The sequence below is a fragment of the Anticarsia gemmatalis genome, chromosome 1 (genome assembly GCF_050436995.1).
Source record: "Anticarsia gemmatalis isolate Benzon Research Colony breed Stoneville strain chromosome 1, ilAntGemm2 primary, whole genome shotgun sequence".
Classification (NCBI taxonomy): domain Eukaryota; kingdom Metazoa; phylum Arthropoda; class Insecta; order Lepidoptera; family Erebidae; genus Anticarsia; species Anticarsia gemmatalis.
Window position 1 is genome coordinate 1,120,008 of NC_134745.1, and position 23,188 is coordinate 1,143,195.

At 38.4% G+C, this 23,188-nt stretch overlaps 4 protein-coding genes across 13 annotated transcripts in view; 2 read left to right on the forward strand and 2 right to left on the reverse strand.

Moving 5' to 3' along the window:
• Oatp26F (Organic anion transporting polypeptide 26F) overlaps positions 1-2,374 on the forward strand; it is a 71,323-nt gene extending 68,949 nt beyond the window's left edge. For both annotated transcript variants that reach the window (XM_076135363.1, XM_076135457.1), the window contains one exon: positions 306-2,374. In XM_076135363.1, the coding sequence (XP_075991478.1) occupies positions 306-543 (238 nt within the window). In that variant the 3' untranslated portion in view covers positions 544-2,374. The remainder of the gene's footprint in view (positions 1-305) is intronic.
• On the reverse strand, positions 2,371-7,089 carry Vps25 (vacuolar protein sorting 25). 2 transcript variants are annotated; one of them, XM_076135542.1, is made up of 3 exons: positions 6,892-7,089; positions 3,775-4,139; positions 2,371-2,920 (listed from the first exon to the last, which is right to left on the reverse strand). In XM_076135542.1, the coding sequence occupies exons 1-3, from the start codon at positions 6,939-6,941 to the stop codon at positions 2,808-2,810; spliced, it is 528 nt and encodes a 175-aa protein (XP_075991657.1). In that variant the 5' UTR covers positions 6,942-7,089; the 3' UTR covers positions 2,371-2,807. The 2 variants fall into 2 exon arrangements, with proteins under 2 accessions (XP_075991657.1, XP_075991632.1); XM_076135517.1 differs by lacking the exons at positions 2,371-2,920; positions 6,892-7,089 and adding an exon at positions 5,613-6,885 and having other exon boundaries at positions 4,000-4,139.
• A 261-nt stretch (positions 7,090-7,350) lies between these two features.
• Positions 7,351-12,547, forward strand: LOC142987122 (NEDD8-conjugating enzyme UBE2F-like). The gene is made up of 3 exons (XM_076135676.1): positions 7,351-7,738; positions 8,863-9,024; positions 9,369-12,547. The coding sequence occupies exons 1-3, from the start codon at positions 7,466-7,468 to the stop codon at positions 9,480-9,482; spliced, it is 549 nt and encodes a 182-aa protein (XP_075991791.1). The 5' UTR covers positions 7,351-7,465; the 3' UTR covers positions 9,483-12,547.
• A 147-nt stretch (positions 12,548-12,694) lies between these two features.
• The window catches only part of Obsc (Obscurin), a 103,686-nt gene continuing 93,192 nt past the window's right edge, over positions 12,695-23,188 (reverse strand). For all 8 annotated transcript variants that reach the window (XM_076135662.1, XM_076135669.1, XM_076135655.1 and 5 more), the window contains 16 exons: positions 22,185-22,360; positions 21,630-21,817; positions 20,810-21,306; positions 20,290-20,527; positions 19,764-19,921; positions 19,340-19,464; positions 18,650-18,948; positions 18,009-18,297; positions 17,470-17,656; positions 16,803-16,918; positions 16,505-16,616; positions 16,146-16,284; positions 14,605-16,027; positions 14,341-14,522; positions 13,921-14,070; positions 12,695-13,586 (listed from right to left, as the gene is read on the reverse strand). In XM_076135662.1, the coding sequence (XP_075991777.1) occupies positions 13,437-13,586; positions 13,921-14,070; positions 14,341-14,522; positions 14,605-16,027; positions 16,146-16,284; positions 16,505-16,616; positions 16,803-16,918; positions 17,470-17,656; positions 18,009-18,297; positions 18,650-18,948; positions 19,340-19,464; positions 19,764-19,921; positions 20,290-20,527; positions 20,810-21,306; positions 21,630-21,817; positions 22,185-22,360 (4,429 nt within the window). In that variant the 3' untranslated portion in view covers positions 12,695-13,436. The remainder of the gene's footprint in view (positions 13,587-13,920; positions 14,071-14,340; positions 14,523-14,604; positions 16,028-16,145; positions 16,285-16,504; positions 16,617-16,802; positions 16,919-17,469; positions 17,657-18,008; positions 18,298-18,649; positions 18,949-19,339; positions 19,465-19,763; positions 19,922-20,289; positions 20,528-20,809; positions 21,307-21,629; positions 21,818-22,184; positions 22,361-23,188) is intronic.

Here is a 23,188-nt window from a genome sequence, read left to right on the forward strand (position 1 = left end):
AATGTAAATCTTTGCAGAAGCTGGGTCATTTTATCACAAAATAAAATCCTTATTTTTTGGGTATACTAATGACTTAGGTAAACCTTATTTAGATTTCAAAAGAACGGTAAATGTAGAGAAGAGGACTGATGGTACGTTAAGAGTATTTCGAAGACCAGCTTGATGGTAGATCGTTAGTTTTCTGCCTAGGCCAATTCTTGAAAATACTTATTCATTAGAGCAGGCACTTTTCATCATTCCCATGGACAATAATATCTACTGGACTGAGTTTTAAAAGTAGTTCTCATAATAATGTTTTGTTTCAGGTACATGTTAGGCATCGCTCTAGTCGGCAAGCTATGTTCAGTGCTATTCTTCTTCTTAGCGTGGTGGTTCTACCGTCCACCGGGCAGTAAGAACGGCAACGCAGTAGTTCCTTCAGTAGACCTGGTGTTGAGCTCCGAGAAGACCAACGGGAACATCACTAATGTGGCCAATGGGACCCTGGACAGGTCTGCTAACGGCTACTGCAATGCTGGCCTCGAGTGCAGTGACCATTTGTAAAAGACTTTATTTATATTGTGAATTATTTATAAGGCCGGGGCTGCAAAAAGCTGTTTTAGGATTGTCACATTGAAGGTACGGAAGACTTTTCGGTCGAACGCACCAGTCGTAAAATTTTGAAAAGAAGGTAAATGTATTGCTGTACCGATATCATTATGAGTTCAGCTAGAGAGGGCAAAATGACTTTTTCAGAAGTTTACCTACCTACTAAATGCGACGTAGCATCTTCAACCGAAGCCAGCCAGAATAAAACGTATGCTCACAATGCCTATCTCTTCCAGGGTTTACGTTTGTAACATAATAAATAATAGTTGAATTTATAATTTACATTCCAAAATATATAAATAGTTCTGTTGTAAAATATCTGTGATGTAATAGTTTGTAGATAATGTAAGAAATAACCTCGTGTAAGATCTTCTAGTAACAATCAAGAGGGGTGCAGGGCACACGATCGTTTTAACAGCAACAAACGCAACTACATACCGACCTGTTTCGTATTTTGAAGTATTGTATCGACGTTCTAACAATTTCTGTACATTTGCTTGCATGCATAATTGTATAAGGTTGTTGCGATGTAGGTATGTGGTTACCGCGCTCGACTCTAAATCGCCGATTGTCGTTGTAAAAGTTATCGTGTGTGCCGTAGCCCAAAGTTTTTTAAAGGTTTAAGTAGATTGATACACCTAGGTATTAACAGAAATGTTATATTTATTGCAAAACATAATAAGGACGCGTATTATCATAAAACCACTGGCGTATTACCAGTACGCCGATTAGTCAACGGCAAACTTTTGAATATTTATTTTTGCAATAAATACGATCTGTGTAGTGTGTATTTATCAAAATAGAGTACAATTTGGGAAGGCACAATTTTGAAAATTTTCATTTTTAATTCCACCACGGTACGGTTAAGGTTCGCGTGTAAATATTTTCTAACTTATTTGTTGATAATGCAACATCAATAGTTGTTAAAAGTGTATTTTGGTTGAAGACTGATTGTTTACTAGTAATGTTTAGTAATAATTAAAATATATATTTACTGTGTAAAATTATCCTGTACGTGACTGTGTAAACGTTGAAACATTGTGGGCGAGTATCATTCTAAAAATCTTTATTGAGGCAACTCAAGGCATAGCCCCCTTCCCCATGCCAGGAGGAACACCTTGCCCAGAAGTGGGACAGTAATGGGTAAAATTACATTGTATACATTATTACATTGTATATCAGAAATTTTAACTTTAAAACCGCTCGCAGTGTTTTAATTCAAAATAAACTGTTGACAAGGACTCTATTTAAACAGTCTAGTTAAAAAGAAACGCTCATTTAATTAAATTCGAATACCTGTGTATATCAAACGGTAAAATAAAGAAAATCGTAGCAAATACAACTAGAATATCAAACAGTCAGTGAACAAATTGGCCTATAAGTGTACACGGCTGGTACCAATTTTGTAACTATTCTAGATTTATAGTCACTAGCGGACTGAGGAATGTTAGCGACGTACTCACCTCTACACTGACTAGACAAGACATTGGTCTATCTAAAAGGCGGTAATTCTTTGCTGTTTTTTGACCAAATTCAAGTTGTTCTATAAATAAGTAATGATACTTTTAGTCCGTGTTTTTATGCCATAGACAATAATTCAGACGTCTGCACTGGTCATGATATGCTCATTAATGCAAACTGTAAGTAGATTTTTATAAACACCGTTTGTAAATTTTTTACATGTTTTTCTAACGTAATTGTAAAATAATATGTAGTTACGATTAAGATCAATTTTGAAATTGTACAATTTACACAGATGGATTGGAATAAAAATAATAAACCTGAAGATGAAACTATTTATTGGGTGCACACTACATTGATTGAAATTTGCAGAACAATTTCTATGGATCAAGGAAACGATGTGCTAACATCTATTTCTTTGCTCTCTACTCTATGGGAAATATGGGAATACAATTCAAGGGATTTCTAAAATTTTCAGATCAGAAAACATAATATTAAATTTGATTTAAATACATATCGTATACGTTGACGCATATTACGCTGCTAAGAAGCTTAAAAATAACAAATGCATTAAATAAACGTACAAAATAAGTTTGCCGGTGACCTTGTTCAGGTCGCGCCTCGCGCTCGTCCAAATTGTACTTTAAAAGACTGTGACGTCATAGAGTCATCGGCAAACTCATTCTGTACTGTAACTTATAGTTAAATTAAAATCGTGTACTTATAACATGAGAAACAGAGCTAAAGATCTCAAAGATTTAGAAGAACTTGACGCCTTGGTTGCCGTCGAACTCCATCAGTTCACATTTGCCCTTGGCCTCCAAAGTCTTCAAAGCCTTCACCAGTATGTTCATGTCAAGGAGGTGGAACTCTGGAAAGAGAATCAAATTGATTCAATAAATCAAAAATCATATTATTACTAGCTGGCCTAGCAAGCGTTGATTGGCCATAAAAAAAAACAAAAAGTGTTACTTGGGGGTATGAAAAAAAGATATTGGCCGCTTCTCAGACCTACTCGATATGCTCACAAAATTCATGAGAATCGGTCAAGCCGTTGCGGAGAAGTACGGTAACTAACATTGTGAGACGGAAATGTTATACATAAGATGACAAGTAAAGTCATCTTTCCAAGTCCTTCAACAACTGCAATGTTTCAAAACCTCTCAACAAGAAAAAAAGAAAAAGACGAAAAAGAGAATAATATTTTTCATGTTGTAAATAGGTTTACATAAAGATGTCACATAATCGAATGGAAGGAAATACATTTATATCAATGACAATCCTTTTTTTAATGAAATAATGCGCATATTTCAGAATTAAGGGTTTCGAAAGATAGCATATGTTGAGCAACTTTTGGAGTTGCCTGAACATTAGACAAGTGCATTATTATGAATTTAGGGTAACATTACAGCACAGAATGCTTCAGTATACTGCAGAGTATTCCGTACTTTGCTGTGGTTGTGACGTGTCGCGTTGTTAATTACGCCAGCCATTATAATAATAACAAAATACAACTAATATAAAAATAAATCGCTAAATGTGTTGCTAAGCGCAAATCTCGAGAGCAGCTGAACCGATCTTGCTAATTATGTTTCTATAATATTCTTTGAAATAAAATAATGAGTGTATAGAGAGAAAAATATAAAAATTGCAGAAAAATAATAATTTAAAACATAACACAACACAACAACAGCTTGTCATAAATATTAGATTGTAAGTACATACCTTGATCCATGGTATTATCGCCTTCCCTCAGCTCATACAGGGTACAAACAGAGTTGTTGAGACCATTATTGGAGGCCCAGTTGTACACCATATTGCCCCACTCATCAAGAGAATGCCAATAAATCTCCCACAAGTTCTTGGTCTTATCCACCGGAGCAGCTCGGCCGGTCTTAGCCATATCATCCAGAATCAGGACTATGGCTTCCTGGGTAAGTTGACGGTTTATCTCCGAGTTGGTGAACAAAGGATGGTTTTGTGCCTCCCTCACATCAATACTGGTGGTTTTGGTGGCTCTCAGATAGTCCGTGATGAGCTTTTGCCATGCTTCAAGTTGTTTAGCCCTTGTTTCGATGTGTGGTTGGAGCCTGGAACAAGAGGTCAGCATTCTTATAGCTGAAAGGATAACCAGTTATTTCAGGTGCAGGCATTGATATTTATAAGAACCCAAGATACACAATCAACGTCTCAAAACCGTCCGCATAAAAAGAGCGCGCAATTCTAAATAGTGCGCTCATTTGAAATAGTCTCGCGTCACTCGCGTCAAGCTAAGTACGCTAGTAAAAATTTTTTTAAGCGTTCTTTGAGAAATTGTAAAAAAATTACGTCGAGAACGATATAAAAGCATGGGATATCTTATTTTCGATAAGTTAAAGAATTTATTAATTAGTGTCTGTTGTCTTTATAACTGACTACTAGCTGATTCGCGTAACTTCGCTTGCCTCACATAAGAGAGAATGGGTCAACATTTTCCCCGTTTTTGTAACATTTTACGTTGCTACTCCGCTCCTAATGACCGTAGCGTGATGTTATATAGCCTAAAGCCTTCCTCGATAAATGGTCTATTTAAAACAAACAGATTTTTTCAATTCGAACCAGAAGTTCTTGAGATCAGCGCGTTCAAACAAACAAACAAGTGCGCGAAGTGAAGTTGCGCGGGTCAGCTAGTTAAACTATAATACGGCAAATTTCAAAAACTGTATTTTCAGTGCCAGAATTATGCTATATGCATTTTAGTCCCATATAAAAATGACTGCCCTTTTGTTGATGTTTTATTAAGGTTCCGTACTCAAAGGGTAAAAGACTCTAAGCCTCCGTTGTCTGTCTGTCTCCAGGCTGTGTCTCATAAACCGTGACAAGACTGTTTTTTTCGTATTTTTTTGGTACGGAACCCTTCGTACGCGAGTCTGTAAATATTGCTTTCTAGCACTAAAAACGTCTAAATTTGAAATATGGTTTCCTCGTGCCCTAATACTATGCGGAGAATGGACATCAATCAACAAAAGCGTGAAAATTTTACGAAATAATAATCATAATATCTGATTTATTCATTTCAATACCTTTTGAACCGAAAAAAACGTTGATTTAAAAAAACCTTGAAACTATTTTGCCTGTTGATATTAGCTTCATTCATTTACAAAAAAAAGTACAATTACGTGTTCAAAACACAATTTAACGCAGCTTTATAAAAACAACAAAGTTGCACAGGGATAATTGGTTTGTTGGGGACAGATTCAATTCCCTTCTCTCGTTCGAGGCTGCGCGCGCATCTTGGGTTTTTAAAATCAATGGGTGCAGTACTAGTTATTTATAGTTCAAGTGAATTATTTTGTGAAATTATTACTATTGTTGGTTATTAATCATGCTTCTACCACATAACTAAAGTACAAGACAGTATTTTTACACCCTTTTTTCATCACTGTTATAAATCTATCTTTCTATACTGCTATTAGTATCTAGTAAATCTATTGGTTTCACTCTGAACTCATTTTCTATCTATTTCAAAGGTACTCTGATAAAACTAATTGAAAAATACTCCTTGCCGCTTTATAAATACTCACACTTAAATTCCTATTTTGGTAGTTTCTACATGTTTCTCATAGATCTCAATCATTCTCTGTTCTGTGTACTTCCTTTTGAATAATGTGGCTACTGGCTTAGGCTCTAAGTCTGTCAGAGACACTTTGTAATACACCTTAGTACCTTCTACATCTACATACGGCATGTTTTCAACAAGGTCTGATGTAAAACTTATCATTATCGAACAGTCTTTGGCTATAGCAGATATCAATGCAAGATGTACAGGATTCGCAGTTTTTAAAAATGTCTCTCTATCTTTTACCACATTTAAATCTAAATTTTCTGTTTTAAGTTGATCTAACAACTTAGGTATGTATTCATAATGATGATCTGTTATGTCATTGTTGTCAAATATGGCCGTCTCAGACAGTTTTTGTAGCTGAAGTAAATCATGTAACAAATTGTTTGGTTTTAAATCGCTGCAGTTGTCACACTGTGTCGTGTCGGGAGCTATTGGTGTCTCTTCTGTTTCTTTCAGTATAGTGTTATGTACACTTTTGTCGCATAACAATACTTCAATAAGGAAATCTATAAATAAATTAGTGCATCTAAACTGTGCAACAGACGTGACAAGATCATCAAACAATGACTCAGTACCACTGGCATTGTATAGATAATGTCCGTCTTTGAAGAATTTCAAATTGTTCTGTGGATTCTTTATCAAGTTCCTGAACGCGTTCTTCATTCTCGCTCTATCTCCTGAAAATAAGTCTAAAGGACAGTAGCCACTGGCCTCTTTTATATCTTTATTATGTACTTTCAAATATTGCTTCAAACAATAGTAACATTTAGAGTGCTTCTTCAAACTGGATGATAAAAAGCCTTCCTTAGGTTTGATCTCTATGCAACAGTTTGTGTCACAAGAAGGACTGACAAGAGCCAAGTTAGAGACCTTTATGACAAAAGGACTAAGCTTTGACTTTGTTAATCTGTTCTTCGGACGATATAAGACTAGTCTTTTTGGAAGATCTATCAATTCACGTTCCGACAGAGTTATAATTTCTCCAGGACCGTAATTGTAATTGCGAGACAGTGGCACCATAACTTCATTTACAAACCTTACAAAACCTTCTATTTGATCCACTAACACTGGTTTATTATCTTCTTTGATAAGGCGTAACACATAATCTGTGTCCAACAGACGAATAACGATGTGCGTGTTCCCCTCGTCGATATATTGCCATGATTTACCGAGCAGCTTCATGTCTCCCTGATTAAGTTATGCGCAGTTGTATGTACAAGAAATAAAACTTTACTTACGTAAAAAAGGGAGGGAAGTGATACTGCCAAGGCCACAAGATCTCTCCCATACTGATTCACTATTATTTAGTACAATATTAACGATAGAAAGCAAATAGTCGTTTATCGCCAAAACTGCAACTGCACTCTGCTGCAGCTGGGTGGTGGGCGGTGGCCGACTTGATTTATTGATTCACGACAATTTTGGCGAACCAATGAATGTGTACTACAGAGTAAACAACAACACAAGTAGTAGAAATTAATTATCGTTTTAAAAACTTTAGTTAAAAGAGACAAAATTTTAATAAAATCACAGAGATCTTTTAATAATTAAGAAAATATTGTAAAATCCTATTCTTAGGATTTCTACTATACATTCAATTATGATTTCTGAATGTTCCCCTCAAAAGCCTAATGATCAAGTTTAAGTTACATGCGTGCATTAAAAATTAAAAACACTAGTTGTCACATACATCAATTTTGACAAGCTGAAACGAGATTTGCATTTTGCGTTTGTGCAAAAAATCTTTAATTTATTTTTATCAGTGCTATGTTATAGTTTTTGTCGCGCTAAGTTTTACATAGACTTTAAACAATGATTACGCTTAATAGGAAATTGAAGAAGGAACATACGGAGCCTACTAATGGCTTGACTAGTGAACCAGTGAAAAGAATATCTATCCGGGATAAATTGCTTATTAAAGAGGTCCAGGAGATGAATGAGAACCTGCCTGCAACATGTACTGTTCATTTCGAAGATCCAAATGTGTTAAGTGAGTTTATATTGACTGTTGCGCCAGACGAAGGATACTGGCGAGGAGGGAAGTTTAAATTTAGTGTTCTTGTCACAGAAGAGTATAATATGGCAGTAAGTATCCCACAGAGCTCATCCCTGGTTCATTATTATATCTTGAAAATAAGTTTCGATAAAGGTAATGGTATGTAACTTTTTTGGTAATTTATTTTTAGTCTACAGTATCTTGCAATAACCCATTTTACTTATTTTTGTGTAAACAATGTTCTAGATAAACAATGTACATAAATGAATAAATCCTCATTAAAAGAGAGCTGTGACCTTTGTGGTATTTATTTCAGGAGGTCAGCTATTGTTCTAGTTGATACTGTTATTGTAAATAGATCACCTTCAGATTGTTATTATCATGCAAAAGTGTTTCTACATTAAAATGTCTAGTTTATTCTTTTGTTCGTAAATATAATTGAGTTTATTTATTTGATTGAATTACACTCATGGTATTAAAAGTTCTGACATATTCCTTGTCCCTATTGTTAATGTATTTGTATTTCTGTTTTCGAAATTTAAAATAGTTATGTTCCTGGAATGATTTGCTCACTCAAATATTTGGTGTGTCATACAAACTTCATGGTAATGTGAAGAAGTCTGCGAAATAAATATTACCCTTATTACCTACAGTAGTAGGTTGTTAGTATAATTGTTTCTACTAATTAATTAATGAAGGTTATTGTTAAAGCATATTTGGAAAGTTCAGATTTTAAGTGATGTATAATTGTTACTACAATTACACAATATTTTGTCAAAGGAATTAGTGCTAGACTTATTTCTTTATCATTTCATTTACATCAAGGAGCACGCATCTATTATCTTATGTGGTATAAGATTGTAGTATAATGGGTGGAAAGTATAAGAAGTGCTCTACCACAAGCAAAAATATGTAACAATTAATAATTGAGAACACTTTTATATTATCATGTACAGAAGAAAGACTCTTATTGAACTGTTCCAATAGTTATCAAAATAGGTTTTTATCAACTGTTAATGAACAGATCTACAGTCTTATTGATCAGGAATATTATTTACACACACAGTAGTCTTTTAAAGAGATAAAATTGTACTACCTGATATTATGTTCTAAATGCCTTAAGTGTACCAATCCAAATTTATTCAAAAAATTGCAGGGAGAAGTATTCTAGTATTATACATGCTAAAATGATTTTTCTGTCTTACTTTTTCAGCCTCCAAGAGTGAAATGTCAGACTCGTCTATGGCATCCAAACATCAATGTAGATGGTGATGTGTGCCTGTCTCTCTTACGCCAGACCTCTATTGATGAACACGGCTGGGCACCTACGAGGAGATTGAAGGATGTTGTGTGGGGGCTAAATTCTTTATTTACTGTGAGTATTTTAGGATTGGCTACAAGATAAATTCTTATCTTGTGTGTGCATATAATTCTGCACATTAATTGTTTATTTATAATGAAAATTAACTACTGAAAAATTTTAATGATATTACCTTCATCCAAGTAATTTCGGATAGTGATCACCTGACAGTACAATTCTATAAAGAAGTATTGAAGATGCAGCTATAAAACTGTCTCAAGATTATGCCATGGTATGCAAAACTAATTAATTACATGTCATGATGCACTGACAGCTAACAACAAAACATGCCATGTAAAACAATTTACCTTGAGGTAAACCAAATGTAAGTTCTACAATTCCCAATTTATCTTTTCCAGGATTTACTAAACTTCGAAGATCCACTCAACATAGAAGCAGCTGAGATGTACAACAAGAATAAAACGGAGTTCCAATCGCGAGTGCAAGAGTACATCACTAAGGGGAAGAGATGAAACAGGAGGAAGACTTCTATCAGACACTCATAGGGATAGAATGGTCTTACAAAAGGAGGTCAACTCTACATGGGAATATTTATATAATGCTTGGATTTTTCGTGCTTCCATAGAGATTATAAGGAATACCATATTTTAGTAGACAACATACTGTGTGATACAATGGAGAAATTGTCTTGGTACTTATGTAAAATAACATAAAGTCCCATAAAAATTGCTGGGATTATTGTGCAATGAAAGTAAGCATGATAAGAACAGATACTAATAAATGCTGAAGTAGGTAACTTTTTCAACCAATTAACTGATATTTTATCTTCTTTTATTATCTATATTGGTTTGTCCTAGTGGCACTATTATTTATTGCTAATTGTGTGATCATAAAAGTTATCAAGTTGTCTGTTTGTGCTAAATCTTGAACAGAATGTTTTAAAAGCAATGGTAATCATTGCCTTTTAATTTGAGAAACAATGTAGTAGAGGTAACTAGGTTTCTATTTGTTTTACATGCAGTACCTGATAACATTTCATTGAATCATACAGTATGCATTTGTTATAACAGTAATCCTTTGAAGGATTTGTTTATATGAAGGGTGCGATTTACAAATAGTGTATTAGAAAGCTAGTGAAATTTTAAATAGTAATCGTAAGAAATATATCCTATTGCACTACATAATATGTATTGACATTGACTCTAGAAAATGACACAAATTTTTTAGTGCCTTTTGTGGAAGAGTACTCTCCTAGATATTATATTAAATAATACAGTTACAAGCAATAATATGCGTCCATTAAATAAATATCCACGTATTTTAAAATACAGAAATATTAGAGTTTTATAATCCTTAAAGGTAGTAACATTTTGAACAGAATCATCGCCAATACGAGACAATTAAAATGCTCACTTTAGTAATGTTAAGAGAATGCTGTACCTTCTGTATAAAGAATATAACATGACAAAGTTTGAATAGATATAATTATTATATTCCCATGCCGAGTTGACCGATACTATATACAGTGGAATTTATATTATTATAAAATACTGGTGTGATTTATTAGACAAATTGATAAACTTTAAAGATTTTTAAAAATATTATTTTAGTGGATAACCCGATTGTGGCAATGCTAAGAATTTTACAAATGAATAATACTACATAACAATATTATGTTCTAAAAATATTCATTTGAATACTAATTCAAATAATGACTGGTTTTATTTTTAGTAATTTTTATTTTCATGACACACTTTATGAGCTAGTTTCTGCATGTAAATTTGAACTCTATTTCCTGCATATTAAGTCTGTATTTGAAACAAGGCTGTTCAAATTGACCTTCGCCTCTGAAAATACACTTATATTTTATGATATTATTTAATAGGAATCGTGAAATTTTATGTATATAGCTTTCAGTAATTGCAACAAAACATGAAATGTCTGTCTGTATGCTTGATAACTTCATTTTGTAATTTATTCAAACATTTGAATAAATAATTAAACTAGTAAGACCTGGTTGACTTCAAGATAAGTATCGTAAATCTTAGCAGATGTAATTTTGACAGTTACTAAAAGTTACATCAAACTTTCTTACCACCACGCAAGACAGACATAAATATTTGGCATAGACTAGACAGTAACAGTGACCTTGAATTTTATTACAACTATCGATTTTCATCGTTGCGTGACTTGATTTTACAACATATTTATTTTTATGGATACCTGAATAAAATATTTGTGTTTTAAGTGTTGCGATTTCTTTGTTGCAATGCTCTACAGTTGCTATACCGCAATAAGCACTTACATAGTTGTTGTCATGTAGATGTTTATACCTGCCTCTACAAAATTCTCCAGGTCCACTATGTGCCTATTTATTTTATCATATTCACAGTGAATGGAAATGTATTAGTTTCATATTCATAATGTGTTCTTGCTTTTTATAAATGCTAAATAAGGGTCGGTTCATATCTGACAGAACATACGTCGTGTATAGAAAAATACTCAACCGATGATACCTCGGTGAAAGACCCATACTAATTATTATTAATCTACGCCCAACGCATCTTCCGTCATGTGAACCAACTCTAAAACATTGCATTACTGCAGTATCTCGTTCAGAATATAGTCTTCCTTTGCTGTTAACTATAAAGTTCCAGCTTATGACTGATTTTTTAGCGACTATTTTCTTTTTAATCACACCAGTTGTAACATAAAGCTGCCTGTTTACTGATGCGGAGCGAGACTGTGGTGCGGAGACGCGGAGTAATATTAACCAATCGGATTGAAGTATTGAAGAGGAAGGGAGATTTCCAACTCTCCTATTCGTTGATATATCTCCGTTTCTCTACACAGCCTCGCTCCCTTACAATAGACAAGCAGCATAAACTTGCGCGTCTACTACGTCGGAATCAAACTATCGGCATTTAAGCGCCACAGAAATTAATACAAAATTACAAATCCTTACGACCCGTACGCACCGATTCCGACCCAGTAGAAGCGCAACTTTCAAAGCCAATAAAGGGCGGTTTCCACCGCGAGCGGACCGGACCCATTAATGACTTGTTGGCAAGACTAAATTGGCAAGCGAGAACTGTATACTTGAATTTCCACCAAAATAGAATTCCAAAGTATGCATTTTGCACTTACAAGTTTGGGTCAGGTTTTGCTCGCGATGAAAACCGCACTTAAGAGTTTGTAACGTTGCAATAATTATTGTTATTTATGCATGTATTACTCGGTAACGAGACCTCTACGGTATATAAATAAATCAATTGTATGTGTAAGGTCCATCGTCCTATATTTTATAATGTTTTATTTGAATTTGCATGTATTTGTAATTAGGGATTGGAAGGGTAATTCAGTTAAAATTATTGGTATTGTTAACTGAGATTTGAAGGATAGCATGGAATTTTATTCAGATCTTCCTTGAAGTAAGCCCCCTTCCGCACGACCGGTTACAGTTTTGTATGCATCCGCTATGGCCGTGTGGCGGTTGCACATTGAATTGTTACCGCTCGGTAATCCGCTAAGCGATAAGTGATAGTATTTTTTGATTTACTAATACTCTAAAAATGACAGCTAATTCAACCTTAGTTGTCAAAACCTCGCACTCATTATCCTACCATACCAATTTTTATCTGAATTTATACTTCCATTGAACATTTTGTACCATTTACACAAGAATTCATATAATATACTAGAGATGTTAATAAAACCGCAATAATATCAAATCAATGCTCTTTATTAAGTTCAATTAATACTGGAGCATCAGATATACCAATTAGTATAAATAATAAATAAATAAATAGTAAAAATTTGTATACAATAAATAGCTTAATAGTAACAAAACGATAACATTTTCTTTCCTTTATGACTAGACGTTCGTTGATGTGTAATGTACATGATGTCAATGAGGTAACGCACTGGCTATTACACTTTTATAACCTGACCACTCAAAACTGAGTCCCGTTACTAAGTCATTCATCGCATATCAAAATCTAAGGGACTCAGGTTTCACCGGTGAAGATTATTGTCAAGGTTTTGAAAATATTCTTAGTAGTTGTAATATTATTTATGAAAACTTGATTTACCTATAAATCTTTATGTAAAAAGCAGTTTTTGATTTAAATGGCTGCTTTTAAAAAACAGGCCTTAACTTTATTTGATTCGGCCTTGATAATAATATAGTTTCATTTAAAATTGATTTAAAAACTCTTTATAAAGCAGTTGATTGTTTAATAGTTCCAAACAAAGGCCTATAATTTTATGTTTATTTTTAGCCTTATGTAACTATGGCCTTTGTCCAGTAGTGGGATACTGACAAAGACTAAAAATAACTAGTATAAAGAATGTCTTAAAAAGTCCAATTAAATGTTCAAAATGTACAACATAGTAAGAAATCCTCAAGAAACAAATGATACATTCCCTCGTACAGAGTGTAAGGCTGGTGCGTGTGTAGTGCACGTTCAGTGCGTGGCGAAGGTGGTGAGCAGTTCGTCCTGGATGCTGTTGGAGCGCGTGAGCTGTCGCGCCGACATCTGGCCGAAGGCCGCCGTCACGCTGTCCGCGTGCGACGCCTCGCGGGACTTCTTCTCGTGGTACTCGTCCGAGAAGTCCTGCGGAAATGTACTCATTAGTTGCTTTAATATTATAAACTGTCGACGTAGCAGACATCTGTAGATATTTAAGGCAATATGAAAATACATTCGATGTCTTAAAACATTTCAAATCGTACTTTGCATGCGTACACGCATGCATTGCGTGCATGCGCGTATACGCGGAAACGATAATAATTTAAAAGCGTTTTTTTAAATTTAGTTAGTAAATGAGTGGCTTATTTTTACGTATCAATTCTGCCATGACTATTGTAATCCCAGCTCTATTTATTTTTGATTAAATCAATATTTCTGCTACAGTTATCTTACTGAATTTGTAACAAGTGAATTGTACCTTCAGTCTGTTGCCGAGGAAGACGGCCCTCTCCCTCTTCTTGTTCATGAAGTCACTCTGCGTGAGCCAGCGGTGCTCGTAGCACTCCTCCGCCGACGGCCTCTTCAGCGGCACCTTCTTGAACAGGAACATCAGGAAACGAGTCGCCTCCTGCAATAAAAATGTGATGTGAATATTTGAGATGCACAAGTCTGTTTAAGTTTCTAGTTGACAATAACATTTTTGTACATTACATTTTGCAAATACACGGTTGCAAGATAAACCACACAGAAGGATTTAAACGTGGCGTTATAATGAAGTTTGATGGCAGTAGTACCTACATATTTCGTTTTATTGTACTTCGTTTTACGTTTGACATCGAAAAATTAGGGTAAAAAAATAACACTTGCTCTTGGTCATCAAAGCGCGGTATGTTGTTACCTGAGTGATCTCCTTATAAAGGTGTTCGAAGCGGTATCTGACGAAGGAGATGTTCTGCTTGGTCTCGTGGTCGTCGGCGCCGCGGTACGGCGACACGCCCGACAACATGATGTACGTGAGCACGCCCACCGACCAGATGTCTGTCTGAGGGTACGCTGGCTCGTCGTTGATTATCTCCGGCGCTATAAGACAGACAAAGTAAAGATTAATATGGTACCATTACTGGAAATTATAGTTAAGAAGAAATATCTAAAAATTCCTTACCTTTGTATTCTAATTCTCCGACCTGTGGTACACTGGTGCCTAACTTAGTAACTTTGTGTGCTGAACCGAAATCGATCAGTTTGACCTGGATGGACCTAACTGACGCCATGACGACGTTGTCAGGCTGCAGGTCCAGGTGGCAGTATCCTCGCCAGTGCAGGTACTGTAGACCGTCCAGCATCTGTGTCACTATCGTCGCCACCATCTGTTCCGTGTAGTCGTGGCGACTCGACAGGTATGTGAGGATGTCGGCTCCTTGGAGCTTCTCTAAGATTAACGCGGCTATGGGCGAGCCCGGCGCCTGGTATGCTCCTAATAAGTTAGATATCCTCTCGTGCCTCAACCTCCTCAAGCATTCGAACTCTCTCTGGACTTGCACTTCTGTCTCCGGGCGGTTCTCAAGTATCTTCGATACGATTAAATTGTCGGTCGATCTGTCGGCTCCCTTGACGACGATCGAGAACTTGCCGCGCCATAACTCGGAGATAAAGCTATACCTCTCGGTAAAAGCGGTAGACGTCACCCACTCGATTGGTTTATTCTCTATAGTATAATCCAATTTGGGCCTCTCCTCCTCCAGTACTACTTCTTGTCCAGATTCTGTGAGTTGTTGGAGGTGTTTCATAGCTTTGGTGACTTCGATTTTCGGTGCGCCGGATTCTTTAGTCTTTATGAGGTTCGTGGGGATACCCTTATCGCTCCAGCCGATCCTGTTGCGGGAGGACAGTCTGAACTGGTAGCTGGTGTCGGGCTGCAGGTCGCGCACTACGAAGAACTCGTGGTCGATGTTGTTGGCGACGTCCTTCCACTCCACACTGTCGCCCGCCTTGTACTGCAGGCTGTAGCAGATGACGGGGCTGTTGCCGTCGTACTTGGGTTGCTTCCACCTCAGTAGCACTTCCCTGTCTGAGATGTCGGCGGCGGTGGGACTGTCGGGCGCGTCGGGGTTGGTCGCCTCGACGACTCGCGTCCTGGCGACCGTCTGACCGACCTTGTTCCTGGCGACGACCTTGTAGAAGCCGATGTCGTGATGCATGCACGGGTCGAACTTGAGCGTGGACCTGCCGTCCTCGTCCTCGACGATCTTGATGCGCTGGCCCTCGGCCAGGACCATGTCGTTCTTGAACCACTGGATGCTGGGCTTGGGGTCGCCCACGGCGTAGCAGGAGAGCTGCGCGGGCTCCCCCTCGCGGATGGGGAGCAGCTGGGGCTTCTCGCGGAAGAAGGGCAGCTGGCCGTCCTTCTTGGACTCCATGAAGGCCTGCGCCTCGGCGTAGCTGTCGAGGCGCGTGCCCAGCTCGTGGCGCAGGCGGCGGATGGTGTAGGACTCCGTGCCGTAGTTGTTGATCCTCTCGCGCCGCTCGTCGTCGATCTCCTCGTCCATTATGTCCGTGAAGCGACGACGCTCGCGGATGATTGGCGTCTGCAACACACGACATGTTTAGTTTTTGGTGGATTTTGATCGATTTTATAAAAAAATACGTACAACAAGTACTCATACAGTAGCAGTAAACCATATAATAAAGTCTACGGGTACTTACCCTAGGATCGTAAGAGTCCCTGACACTGAGGTTGTATCCCGGCGAGCGGTCGCAGGCCACCTTCATGTACTCACGCAGTCGCACCGGGAACTGTGTGTCGCGGAGCTGCAGCAAGTATGTGTCCGGACCGTTCTGGTAGCTACAGGACAAGAACAATATTTAAGTGGAATACGATTTCCTAGATTGAAGAATTAACTATTCAATAGATTTGTTCTCAATGAGCTATGTCTGAGCACTTGATCCATGCAAAATGATAAGTAAGAATTAATATTCAATGTGCTACAATATCTCTTATATAACACTTAGGGAGTATAGAGGTGTGAAAATTTGTATGTAAAATAATATAAAGCGTTACTCACTGGCTTTCGGACTTGGCAGAGACCTCCCAGTCGGGATGGTCCCACTGCTTGAAGTTGAGGTCGTACTCGCCGGGCTTGCGGTCGTGGGACGCGCGGTCGCGGTCTGGAGTGCCTGTACAAGGGAACACACAAAATGACCAACATTGTTATTGCCGCATTCTCTATTCCGAATTTTAGGGGTTCAATCTGAAATTCTTTTTGAGCCAAATTTGATTCGTTGATTGATTAATGAGGTAAGCTCGTGAGTCCTGCTCTCTTCACAGGCTTTATAGACATAAAACATAAATTACAACAATACCTTCAGGCGTGTAGATCTCCCCGGGCGGGTACACCATCTTGCTGGGGTGCTCGAAGGCGCCGCTCAGCGGCCGGCGGCGGAACCACGTGCGGCACTGGGCGTTGCTCGTCCAGTCCCTAGGGCACAAACAAAACAGATCAGATTAATATAAAAAAATATTACTTAATGTTTCTTATATATAGACACAAATTGCACTATGTACAAAATGTGTTCGTTTAATAGCACCCAAATTGTTCACCACACAGTTATTTTTATAACTGTTGGCTAGCGAGAGAGTAATTAATATAGACGATGTGCCATATTAATCTTTTACTTTTCCGACGCGACGGCGTCGATAGATTTATTAAAACGAATTATACTATAATTGGCTAATTATATTTTAATGCTCGCCTTGTCGTATAATAAAAAAATACCGTATTCACTTTTGAGCCAACGGAATAAAAAATCATTTAACCTACAAGAATTAGGAACAAGGGGCCGGTACGGTAAGTACCTAAAGGGACATAATCTAAAACTAACAAGTAGATACTTAGGTAAATAGTAAATTACGGTGTTTAAAAAAAATCACGACTCTATCAAAATATTGCTGTCTTCCATCGCCTGCGGCTTCATCCACGAAACAGTCCTTTAAAATTTTTAGTTCCAAAGATGACATTCTTGGTCTCACCTGTACAAGTTGTAGTAGTTCCGGAGCCTGTCGGTGGTGATCTGGTACTCCTCCTGGTAGATCCTGTCGGCGAGGGTCAGCCAGGGGTGCGCCAGCGCCGTGTTGACGTCGATGCGCTCGTGCCAGTTGATCACCAGCAGCTTCGAGATGAAGTCCCGGCTCTCCGTGCTTAGGCGAGACCACCACTCTGGAGGAATAAGAATTTGTTTATTTCTAAAATCCAGAGGCTGCGCTTTTTGTTGAAGTAATATATAATGGCTTTAATGTTGGCTGAAATCTTACAAACCTTTAGGTTTGTCAGATTTCAGCGTTGAAAAAATGAACGCAAAGCTATTAGACTTAACTCTTCATTAACCTATTTGCGTTGAAAAACTATTTTTGGTAAACTGAGACTGGATTCCTAATATTTTCATCACAAAAGGGAGTGCATTGGATGATATCCATTTTTTATCATCAAGAGTAACCTTTTCTTACTATTCTATATTTCATTTAACACAATTTTAATCTATATAACCAGAAATAAATTCATTCCAACTCACCTTCATCGTGCCACTCCCAGCGTCCTTCCTGAATCCTAGTAAGCGTCTCCCTGTCGTTGACCCCCCTGAAGGGCGAGTGTCCACTCAGCAGGATGTACGTGATGATGCCGATGCTCCACATGTCAGCTCCGAACGACACCCCCTCCCCGCGCGCTATCTCCGGCGCCACGAACTCCGGCATGCCGTAGTCTAGTGATGCGTGTTCATTGTAACGGATACGACGAGATAGGCCGAAGTCGCATAGCTTCAGTTCGTCACTGCCGGCGTGGGAGAGAAGCAGTTCACCGATCTAGAGGATAAAAATACGACGTCAATCATGTTTTTAGAATTGTTTGTTATAAATCGCTTATGGTTAGAATGGTTTAGAAATAAAACTTTTTTCAGCCTAGCCTTTCTTCCAACTATAATGGAGTCGGCTTTCGGTCTCATCGGATGCAGCTGGATACCAGTACTTTACATGGAGCGACTGCCTATCGGACCTCCACAAACCCTTCAGTAGGACTGGTTGTTAGACTTTCAAGCCTCTAACGACTCTAATGACTATCAAAGATCTTTGAAAATGACAGCCTGTTTTATTAATTACTGAACAATAGAACTAAATCCATTACCATAAAATTATTTAAGAAAAAAAGTCAACTCACCGTCAATCCCAAATGCGCGACACTATTATCGTGCATATACTTCACACCTCTGAGCACCTGTCTGATGTACCCAGCGATCTCCCTCTCCGTGTAGCCCTGGCTCCTGAGCAGGCGGTCCCTCACCAGCTCCCCCCCACTGGCCAGCTCCAGCACCAGCGCCAGCGTGTGCTCGTGCTCGTACGCGTCGTACAGACGGATCAAGTGACGGTCGTTCAACAAGTTCATGATGTCTAACTCGTTCTTCATGAATGGTTTGAGCGCGGAATGCCCGTGCATGATCTTGGCGGCGTAGTTGCGACCTAGGGGAAATTTGTGGGTTTTAGTTAAAGATCCGGAGTGGACTTCAATATTAGTGTTGTATTTTTTGTCTCTCAGAGGCGATTACATTCGGATCTTGGGCGTTTTTTTTTAAACGTTCTTGGTCGTAAAAATATAGACGTAGATTGGGCAACCGCAGAAACAAAGCAAACATTTGTCGTACTCAAGTAACTAATACATTCAAACAGCATAGATATATGTATGTAATTTGGTGTTGCATCGGTAAATATTTGACTCTCTATAAAATTTTCTACTACAGAATTTCTCGTTACCTATAAACTTTTTTGGTGCAAATACCAATCTTGGTTTGTCTGATATGACTCCTATTCCATTCAGTTATATAGACGTAGTCGTAGTGTAGTAGGTACATACCAGTAAGTCTCTCAGCAGCGTGGTACACGACTCCCTGCACTCCGCGGCCGAGCTCATCTCCCAGGTCGTAGAAGTCACCGAATGGCTTCGTGCTAGGCTTGACGCGCGGTGGGTGCTCGCGGATCCTATACAAAAAAAATAGGTAGCATATAGTAAAAAACACAAAATTCTATGTAACACCAGAAAAAGTCTGTCTTATTAAGTTATTGATTATGGAAGCCAAAATAACTCGAGATTTCGGAGCATTTGGCTTTCTGTTTTGTCAAATAACTACATATAAGAATGCAGTGTTTTGAACGATATACTTCTCTCCAAAAAACCTTAATCCTTGCATCATACTACGTTGTCCTATATCGCCAATTTTACTTAATACTTACGTACTTAAAGAACTTTGATATTACCTACTTATATTAAGAAATCTTACCTATCAGAGTACTCGTGTTCAGACTCCTCAACATGCAGCATGGCGGAAGAGCTGACGGAGCCAGCCACGTTCCTGGCGGAGATGGAGTACAGACCCTCGTCCTTCAAGATCGCGTCGTTTATCACCAGGATGCAGATGTCGGGGTCGATGAACTGGATCTGTCATACAAAATATACAGATTGTTCAATGTTTTAGATGATTTCATTTTGTATGGAGTGCGTCAAGGTAGGATGACTTGACCAATGTTTTCTGTACTTCGTTTTGAATCAGTGGGTATTTAAATATTATTCTGACCTGTCAAAGGGGATTTTGTATCGAGGATTAAGTGACAAGTATAATTAATTGTCAGTTAGCTCCCAAAATATCTTGTGTTGCATGTTGTATATCGTCAAAAGCGCGATTATGCATATTGCTTGAAGCAACTGTACCCGCCAGCAGGAAGTAGTTTTATATGTTACACTAAGTAATGATATTTGAAAATTAATTTTTAATAAGTTGCATTTTTAATAACCACACAAGTTCTTACCTTAGTCCTAGAGCTGGGAGCGAGTGGCTGCCAGTCCTTATACCACTTGATGTCAGGGTAGGGCACCCCGGTGACCCGGGCCTCGATCCTGGCGGTCTTGCGCTGCAGCACCACGGTCTCCTCGGGGCGGCGGATGAACGTGGGGTACTCGGCCACCTCGAGGCGGACGCGCTGGCGCGCCTGGCCGTGCTCGTTCGTGGCTACGGCTTCGTACCAGCCTGCGTCGCGTTCTAACATCCTGCGAGACGAAATGCATTAGAGAGATTAATAGTGTAAATTTGCATTTTCCATTGTATGGAAGGCGGATGAATCTAACTGCCTTTCTATGATACTAAACTCATTTCAAGGTTCTAGGTTCGATTCTTGAAACGTACTAGCAATTATGCTGTTCATTTTTATAATCTGCTCGATTTTGCAACAGAAAATGGGTTCTACATAATTTATCACCTGTCTTATACAGTCTTACTACAATAACGAAATTCATATGCATTAAACTAATTAGATTGTAAATGGTACTCACTTGTTAATAAACAGCGTAGCCTGGCCATTCCTGGTGTAACTCCAATCGTATCTGCCTCCGATATCAATAGGCTCATCGTTGAAGAAGTATGTCATCTTCGGCTTGGGGTAGCCGTACACGAACCAGAACAGGTTCACATTGTGGCCCTTCACACCATACTGGGAGTCATGCTCCTGGCGGAGGAACCTTGGGGCTTGGGCGTAACCATCATGAGGAGGCCTTTCGATATCGAAGTCCTTGGGGAAGTAAGGCGATGTTTCTGGTCTGAAGTCAATACCAGGTTCAAGATAGGGAATGAACTTCGGTGGGTCCGGTTCAAGCTTAGAGCGGTGAGTGATGGCGTAAGGTGAAGGGTCGCTGACTCCGTATTTGTTCTCTACGCGGATGCGGAACTTGTAGTCGCGGAATGGTTCGAGGTTGCGGATGTCGCAGACGCAGGAGCGGAGGCCGGTACGTGCTGTGAACCAGTCACCGTCGGGGACTTCGCACATCTCCACCTAGGGGATTATGAGATGAATATTAATAAAGATAATGATAAAAATATTATCAAGACCCCTTTTTTGGGGAAGGCGCAAGTCATATACGAGTACAATCAAGTGTAAACCGATTATCCTTTTTTTAATTTCTCAAAACTACTTCCGTTTCCCATAGGTTAAATACCTACACAAATCAGGAATACTTCTACCCGTTAGCTAAGTTGTGTCTCACGACAATATTTTTTTTTAACAGACAAGATAAAGACAAATCGCAGTATAATTTATTGGTGAAAGACCTAATTATTGTATACGAAGACAAAAATAAATCGTAAAATTATACTAGCCTGGTAAGTAACAGGGAACCTGGGTCCATGCGGGATGGACGGCTTCCACGACAGCGTGAGATGTCTGTCCGCCATGCGCGAGATGATGGGCTTGTCGGCGAGCGGCATGGGCACGCCCGTCTTCTTCATCTTGTCGAAGTCCGAGTACTGGTCCGAGATGGGACGCTTGCCCGTGTGAGGCTCCAGGGCTAGGGAGATAGAACATAAAAATGTAACCGTAAACTCCTGAATGTCATGCTATCTTTGTCAGACTAGCAAGTACTACAGCGTTGGAAAGATTTCAGAACGTTGTTAAAGTTAAGTGACGGTTCAGTAATTGGCTGTAAAGTTTTTCTATATTAGGAAAAATAAATGAAAATAAGAAGGGAATAATATCAATTTAAATGGATCTTTGTCTAATATTTTCCTCATTCAAAGCATTTTGTTGTTACAAATCCATAAAAAATATCAACTTTTCTCAACCTATTCACAACGGTTTTATTTTCGACCAAAGAACTGTCCAAATCCGATACTTCATACACCAAGAGCTATTCTACCATAATCTTCAATACTCACTATCATAAGTGAGGTTGGCGGTGCAGGTATCTTCTCCGTGCGGGTTGTAGATCCTGCACTTGTAGGTGCCCACGTCGGTGGGGTCCACGCCGCTGAGCGTGAGGCGCAGCAGGCCCGTGGTCTCCTTGTCCATGCGGATGCGTTCACACGGGAATAGCTTCTCGTCGTTGCGGAACCTGGTTATTTACAACAAGTTAGAAAAATCAAGACCAAGTACGTTGCACAGCTACGATAATTTATTGTTTTGAATACAGGAGGTTTTATAGATCTATAAGTCGATTTCAATAACTTATGACATCAAAACGTATTTACGCATTGAACAGTCTTTACACAGTTTAGATTGTCGGAAACCGTGCAATCAACGAAAATGATCGCCAATGTTGGCGCCTAATTCGTCCCTTTACATTTTTACAGCCACCTATATAGAGGATGCGCGTGTCAAAAGCTTAGGATTATCCAGTAAAATTCATTGAAATTGCGATAAAATATAACATTGTTTACTACATATTCATATATTTCACAAAGTCTTACCGTTCAGGCTCGTAAGCGTGTAAACAAAGCAAAAAAACATTTTAAACATTATGTCATTGTAGTATCTGTTTAAGATGTTCTGAAAGATTAGCACCGAGACAGCACACAGAGTACTGCAGGTGTAGTTGCTTACAGTGTTACTGTAGCGTCGTTGCTAACTGGATGAAGCAATGTACACTTCGACCAGCTACTATGGACGCAAATGATCATAAGCGAAGATGAGATGAGTTAGTATGAATATGAGAGGAGAATTGTTCAAAATCAAAATAATGCTAATCTAACGTAGGTTCTTTACAAAGGCTTTAATTATATCAAATAGCATGAGATATTGTCTTTAGAAAAATATTAAATTGGATATTCCTGGGCGTCAATATCACTACTCTACGATCTCGGTTGTCTAATTTAAAAACGTTTTGTGTGAGTTATCCTAAACTTATTATCTGTCGCCTATAAAATCATATCACCAACGTAAT

Bases quoted from the DNA above. Each gene is read 5' to 3' on its own strand.
- LOC142987122 (XM_076135676.1), top strand. From the start codon at position 7,466: ATGATTACGCTTAATAGGAAATTGAAGAAGGAACATACGGAGCCTACT. The intron at 7,739-8,862 runs GTAAGTATCCCA...TTACTTTTTCAG, and splicing joins CAGAAGAGTATAATATGGCA to CCTCCAAGAGTGAAATGTCA. The intron at 9,025-9,368 runs GTGAGTATTTTA...TATCTTTTCCAG, and splicing joins GGCTAAATTCTTTATTTACT to GATTTACTAAACTTCGAAGA.
- Vps25 (XM_076135517.1), bottom strand. From the start codon at position 6,835: ATGAAGCTGCTCGGTAAATCATGGCAATATATCGACGAGGGGAACACG.